Source organism: Drosophila hydei, unplaced genomic scaffold, assembly GCF_003285905.1.
Source record: "Drosophila hydei strain 15085-1641.00,03,60 unplaced genomic scaffold, DhydRS2 tig00008114-arrow-pilon, whole genome shotgun sequence".
NCBI classification, from domain to species: domain Eukaryota; kingdom Metazoa; phylum Arthropoda; class Insecta; order Diptera; family Drosophilidae; genus Drosophila; species Drosophila hydei.
In genome coordinates this window covers 10,719,899-10,727,160 of record NW_022045827.1, presented here as the reverse complement: position 1 = coordinate 10,727,160, position 7,262 = coordinate 10,719,899, and the positions used below count along the sequence as shown (strand labels likewise).

At 45.6% G+C, this 7,262-nt stretch overlaps 1 protein-coding gene across 1 annotated transcript; it reads left to right on the top strand.

Annotated features, from left to right (window-relative positions):
• The first annotated feature begins 861 nt into the window (after nucleotides 1-861).
• On the top strand, nucleotides 862-2,598 carry LOC111603762 (C-type lectin 37Db-like). Its single transcript, XM_023321494.2, has one exon. The coding sequence runs from the start codon at nucleotides 1,956-1,958 to the stop codon at nucleotides 2,586-2,588; it is 633 nt and encodes a 210-aa protein (XP_023177262.1). The 5' UTR covers nucleotides 862-1,955; the 3' UTR covers nucleotides 2,589-2,598.
• The last annotated feature ends 4,664 nt before the right edge of the window (nucleotides 2,599-7,262 follow it).

Sequence of the window (7,262 nt, the reverse complement as noted above, 5' to 3'; positions counted from 1 at the left end):
GTCTCTGGGGCAGGGCCAGTTCCGTGCAGGCATCGCACGTCAGACGTCAGGCGGCAGGGCGTCATCAACAACAGCATCGTCAAATTTGAGGGCCTGTGCCTCCATTTAAAATCACTTTGCGGCAATGGCCACGCCCCCCCCCCCCCCTAACTACTGCGGCAGCGCCAACGCCGTGTTATGCATAAATAAACGCCATGACCCCAGCACCTACGACTCCAGCTACAGCAACAGCTCAGCCCCTTGGCCTGGCCTCGTCGTCATTTGCTTATCCTTTCGACTCTCGCCGTGGCCGTCCTCGTGATTGATGGCAACTTTTGGCGCTCGTCTGAGCTCGTTGCGGGCTCTGTAATATGCCAGCTTTTCGGCAACTGTCGGCCCCAAGTTATGACGTGTTAATAATGGCGCATAAACACACCGAACTGGGGGCGTCACCTGCCCCGTGCCACGATGACGGATGTGCGAGTCGAATCTCGAATGCGTGAAAGGCCAGCCATTAGCCAAGTGCCAGCGGCAACGCCACCGAAACTTCAAGATTGAAGTTAGTGAGAATATTTTGACTGAGATATATATTATTTACGATATATATATAAATATATATTATAAATATATATTATTTCTGCTAGCCATCAATACCTTGCCAAAGACTTGAAGTAATTTTTAATAATTTTTCCAGTCACTCTTTGGCCTAGGCAAGGGAGAGGCTGCTTTAGTCAGCCATGTTAAAGCTCCTTAAATAAATAGATCAAACTCTAAAATTTGAATATTATATATTAAAAATAAATTTCACATTTAAATATCTGATCAGCATTCAGCCTAGATGCCTATAGCCTTCTATCTATCAGCCTTATTTGCAGTCCCTGCACAGCTTTGGCAATTACTTAAGCAATTCATGTTCTTGTTGCACTCATATGCCCTAAAGGTCATCTGCAACATGCTGCTTTGTGGGCGAATCTGGTAAATTGCAACGCAATCAAAGTGAAGCCCAAGGATAATGCAGCGAGCATCGAACTAATGCAATTACGGCAAAGGACGCTTGAGCACATCGCAAGGACTTTTTGTTGCGAAATTAAACCGAGAGCCAAAATCTGCGACTTTTGTCTGCGTTTTTCAATTCAAATTCAATTTCGATGCGCTTGCCAATTGCCATGGCAAAGCTGGCAAAGCAACTGCCCGCCCCATCCTGCTGCGCCTCGAAGGCAGCAACTACACTGAGCATAAACATGAGTTCGAAATTATGGCAATGCGCTGTTCTCCCTGCTCCTGCTGCTGCGCCTTTTGCTGCTACTCCTGCTACTGCTACTGTTCCTACTCCTGCTTCCACTCCTGCTTCTGCTCTTGTTGCTCTTGCTACTTCTCCAGCTGCTGCACCTACTTTTGATCCTTCTCCCACTCCGACTGCTGCTTCTGTTACGGCTCCTACTCCTGCTCCTGCCCCTGCTCATGCTCTTGCTACTTCTCCCACTTCTGCTTCTACTTTTGATCCTTCTCCCACTTCTGCTAGGGCTCCTACTCCTGCTGCTGCTCCTGCTCGTGCTCCTTCTCCCATTCTGCTCCGTTTCTTGCCACTGCTCCTGCTCCTACTCCTGCTCCTGCTCTCTGCCCTTTAGCTACCGACGAGGCAGCTTTGCTTTGGCAAGTTCATAGAAGGCTTCGTAAAGCTAATCTAAATTCGAGGGTCAACTGACTCTCATCGATGGCCAATGATGAAGAGCTTGTGTTCCAGGGCTCCTAAAGTCCTTCATCGGGTATGATCTACAAGTCAATCATCACTCGAGTGTTTGCCTGACAATATGTGAGACGTCTTAACGCCAGGAAAGCAAAGATTTCTGCATTTCCAATTCGTAATAGCTCGGCATGAAATTGGAATTCGTTATGCTAAGACTTAAAGCGAGGCGAACTAGATTTGAACCTGCAGTTGCTTCAGTTCTTAGCTGCATCTCAGGCCGTTAAGCAGCATGAAAGCCGTTCAGATTGCACTTTTAAGCTGGCTTCTTATAGGTCAAGGCAGCTGCAATGAAACTTTATCAGAGGTAGATCGGATCGACTCCTTCGATAAATGTCAAATTGCGCTCAATGCCGTAGCGAGTCCCAGCGAGCAGCTAAGGCAACAGAACGATGTGCTGCAGTACCTCAAAGAGTTGATAAATAACAAATATCCCACATGGGCTGCAGCGGAACCGAAGCAGTTCCAGGAGGTTGGCTCAAAGCTGTACTACGTCGAAGAAGACAATAAGCTCAACTGGTTTACCGCCTCCGATGTGTGCTCATCGATGGGTGCCCATTTGGCCTACTTTAAGGACGGCGCTGAATATGAGGCGCTGAGCAATCATTTATTAAATTTGACCCTGAGCAAATCGAAAGATGCGCGATTCTGGATGGACGTGAACGACATCTGTGCTCCAGGTGCATACACATCCCTGACGACAGGTAAAAATATATCCTATGCCTATTGGGAGACTAATCGGCCGGATAACTTCGACGACGAACACTGCGTGGAGCTGCGGATCAAACAGAAAAGATTCGTCATGAATGACATCAAATGCTTGAGCGAAAAGTATTTCATCTGCCAGAAGGAAAAGCAGAAGTAATCGAGGTGTATACCAGATGTGTATAAATACATATATTTATATATATATATATATATATATATATATTTATATCAAGAATTTCACTATGTGTTTGTCTGTCTAGAGCAGTGAAACTTGAGCTAGATGAAAAGAAAGTTTTACTGATAGAAAAACAGAAATTTGTATCATTTTAATATATTGTTTTGGCAGCATTTAAATTTTGAGAGTTTCGAAAATATCTTGCTAACATTATAGTGAAAACCAGTCAGCCTGCCTTAGTGAGAACTGCCAGACTCGCAAATACCCTGACTGCGTCGTGTCGTGAATTTTCATGCTGCTTGGATTTGACTTTTTATGATGCTTTACTCTGAGAGCGTCCAAAATAGACTCAGAGAATTGAAGTTTGAAACGTTTCTATGGCAAACTAAAAATATAGTAAACTAAAGCTGCTCTGGCTGTAGGTGATCTATGAGAGAGAGAGAGAGAGAGAGAGAGAGAGAGAGAGAGAGATATGAGTATAACTTTAAAACTCTAACTTGAAGGAACTCTAACAAGAGGATTCAGGTCTATGTTTACTTGGCTTTTGACTCCTATAAACCCATGGTTATTCCTTATGCTTCATCTAAAAGCACAGAACTTAAAAGAGTTCCCAAATATCTAAGTAACAACAAAGTAGGTTTCAAGGGAGTTTAAACTATGGCGCTTATCAGTCACGAATCACCTCAAAATATAACGTTCTTTCTATAAAGTTAACTTGAAACACTTTGAGCTGATATTAAATATGCTCAGCTTAACTTCGCAGCTCTCTCGTTCAGCAATTGAAATGCACAAAACTCGCTTCGAGTTAATTAAAACCAAAGGGAATCCCGCAGTTCATAATTACGAGTACCCCAAACCCAAGACCCAGCCAGAGCTGCAGCAGTTACTTTGGCCAGATTTACCTCACTGAGGCCGGCGGGCATCGATTTAGATGGCTCCAGTTGGAGATATTTGCCATTTCAATTGCAACTGCGTTTCGCTTGAGCATCGTGTTGCCAATGGGCCATCAACTACTCTGATTAGTCGTCCTGGCTGGGCAGGCGTCATTTCATAGCCGATTGGACAATGGGTCCAGCCGGATTGGATTTGTTCAGCTGTGCGCTGGAATCTGTGCGTCTGCTGTTTTTAGAAAATAAAATTGCATTTTCATGAACCTTTGGCCAGGAATTTATCTGGCGCACAGATTTTCCCAGCCCGGCAGAGGCGCAGGCACAGGCGCAGGCACAGGCCTACCCCAAATAGGCACGCACGAGGCATAAAGCGCATAAATAGCTGCACAGGCTGAACAACTCGACCTCATCCTGTCGACTGGTGGCATCAGCAATTGTCCCAACTATGGCCAGGACATGCGTGCATATTTACGAGTCGGCTGTGGTGGCATCAGCTGCACCAAAAACTCGATTGCCTCGTCCTGTGACTCCGCCAGCCTCCTCTGCTGTGCGCTGGTCCACAACACTGTGGTTGTCCGGAGTAACTGTATGTGTGTGTGTGGGTGGTTGGGTGGTTGAGGGCTGGCTGCTGGCGTCACAAAATAATTACCAGAGCTGGGCCTCGCTTGCTCGGCCCGGTGATTGAGTTGGCAAAGCGTTGCACTCGATTTGATTTTTTTTGGAATGGGCATTTGGAGCTTTTGGTGTTGCCGCCCGCACCCTGCCCACAGCTGGAATTTATGCGTGTGCCATTGGGCACAAAGTTTGTCGGTTTTTAAGCTAATTTGGCGAGCATCCTGGCTGGCTGGCTGGCTGGCTGGCTGGCTGGTCGGACGAGCAGCATTTGAGTGAGTGAGCAAGATTTAGTGGCACACATAAATGCCAAAACCGAAATGCTCCAACAGCAAATCACGGCCCGACTGACACGCCCACCTCGATTGCGAACGCTTGCAGATTTTTGGCACAGCCGTGCAGACAGATGGGGCTAATTTAGGGGGGAACGGCCCGATGGCAGCTGAGCTGAGAGCGATTGGGACTGGTCAGTGCCGAGTGCCAGGCCATACCATGCCATGCCATGCGATGCCATGCAGGGCAGTGCAGCGGGGCACCTCATGATTTGCACATAAATGCAACAGCAAGAGAAGTGGGGCTAGGGCGCACTGTGACCATGACATGTTTGTGCACCAGACAAGCAAAACGAAAATTTGAATAAAGCTGCAAATGAGAGGCTATAATTGTGGTACACTGAAACGAGGCAAGGACTTTAGTAGCTACGGCAACTGTGCAGATGGATGAGAATATGGATGAATGTGACTGTACTTAATATATATAATATATGACAGCTTGAAAATGAACTATTTGTGAGACGAGCATTATATATCTCCTGACGTAAGGCCTTCAACTGCCAGGCAAATATGCAGTTTGACATTGCCTATATTTCAGTTGGAGTGTAGCCTATGTACAGAACCTAAGACAGAATCTTCAAAGCAAACACCAGGACAGACCCTTAGACAGATCCTAAGACAGATCCTAAGATAGGCCCTCGGACAGACCTTTAGACAGACCCTAAGACAGACTGTCAGCCAGACCCCAAGACAGACCCTAAGACAGGCCCTCAGACAGACCCTCAGACAGACCCAAAGGCAGACTCTGAGACAGACTCTAAGACAGACCCCAAGACAGACCCAAAGACCATCCCAAAGACAGACCCTAAGACCGACTCTCGGACAGACCCTTAGACAGACCCTCAGACAGACCCTAAGACAGGCTCTAAGACAGACCCTAAGAAAGGCTTTGCGACAAACTTTAAGACAGATCCTCGGATAAACTCTAAGACAGACCCCAAGACAGACCCTAAGACAGGCCCTCAGACAGACCCTCAGACAGACCCTAAGACAGATCCTAAGAAAGGCTCTAAGACAGATCCTAAGAATGGCTTTGCGACAGACTCTAAGACAGATCCTCAGACAGACCCAAAGGCAGACTCTGAGACGTACTCTAAGACAGGCTCTTAGACAGATTCTAAGACAGACCCCAAGACAGACCCAAAGACCATCCCAAAGACAGACCCTAAGACAGACCCTTAGAAAGGCTTTGCGACAGACCCTAAAATAGACCCAAAGACAAGCTCTAAGACTAACCCCAAGACAGACCCTATTAAATATAAGCAAGTGGCCTTCCTTCTTATACTCTACTCCATGACTCTACTCCATGATCGCGGCACTGCAATTGCTGATGTGAATTGTGTTTTGGGTTTTCATCAGCTGCGATGGCAACTGGCATTGCCATTAACCAATCGGCTTACCAATTGGCCAGCTGGGGACGCAGCAAGTGGGCCTGGCTGCCAGCTGCAGCTGCAGCCTGCTGCATGTGTCACGCGTTAGCGCTGCACCAGTGCTTCACACTGAAGACTCCGCTCAGGCCCCACGTGGCCCCCAACCCCCGCCCACCTGGTCATTGTCTTGGGCAACTCTTATGGCTTATGGCTGGAGGCTTCTCAGTGTTGCGCGTCGTCGTCGTCATTGTCGTCGACTCCAATAAATCAGTTTGATTTATTCACCTTCGCTGATCGTTCTTTTTTTTGTTTTGTTTTCGTTTATTTCGATTGTTGTCGTTGTCGTCTGTGGCTGCGACTGTGCCTGCCCCATTGCATTTGTTGTTGACTCTTCACGCGCGTGCTTGCATCTCGCTGGGCTCTGCTCTATGCATCGAACGCTTGATCTCAGTCTCCCACAGCCAAACTGATCGCGTTTTGCTTAAAGATCACCTGAGCCGAGTCTGTCTCTTTCGAGTGTCTAATTCAATTTAGCATGCGACAACAGCAACAACAACAACAACAACATGTGGCAAATATCCATTTCGTGACATTTGATTTCATATTAAGATTAGTTATATTCGCTAAGAAAAACCGAACGATTGCCTCGAGCCATGGCACAGGGCGCACTCAGTTTGAAGTTCTGAAGACAATTTGTTTTGGATCTACACGAATTTAACTTAAGATTCAGGAAGAAGCTTGTGAAGAGCTAAATGTTTTTTAAAAGTAAATTAAAAATTAAATTATTAATTATAAATACATAATTAATGAAGGAATGCTGCTGAGCTCAGAGTTAGAAACATCTCTGAGTTGCCTGCTGCATATGAATTAAGCTTGAATCTGAATTCATGACAATCTCGGGTACAATGGGCTCTGTCATAATAAAGGCGACCCGCTCAGTTGTTCTTTTATTTTATATGCAAAAGTCTGGAGCAGCTGTAACGCTTCGCGCAAGTCATTTGGATGACAAGAAATTTATATATTAATTTATTACAGTTCTCAACTGACAGAGAATTAAGCGAGCGACAATTTATAGCTTTGTTTTCAACGCATTAAGTTCGCGAAGAAATGAAGAAGAAGAAGCAGAAGAAATCAATTATGTAAATATCCAAAGATGTTTTCGAGGATTTTAAGTTCATCAATCGCATCAGCTGAGCGCGCGACAAATTGCGCAGATTCTCAAGTTTTCGGGGCTAGAGCTGAGTGTATCGCATAGACGTGATTTAGAACGATAACACATTGTGGAGTTATCGATAGAGCTGAAGTTAAGGGAATCGATTATTTTATCATTGCTAGATAATGTGCAGAAAATAGAGAAGGCATAAAATTTATAGTTAAAGGAATCGAACAGCTTATCATAAACATAATTATCGATAATATGAAGCGAATAATCGATAGATATGTAGTGATAAG

Excerpts from the sequence above, each read along its gene's own strand:
- LOC111603762 (XM_023321494.2), top strand. The coding sequence starts at position 1,956 with ATGAAAGCCGTTCAGATTGCACTTTTAAGCTGGCTTCTTATAGGTCAA.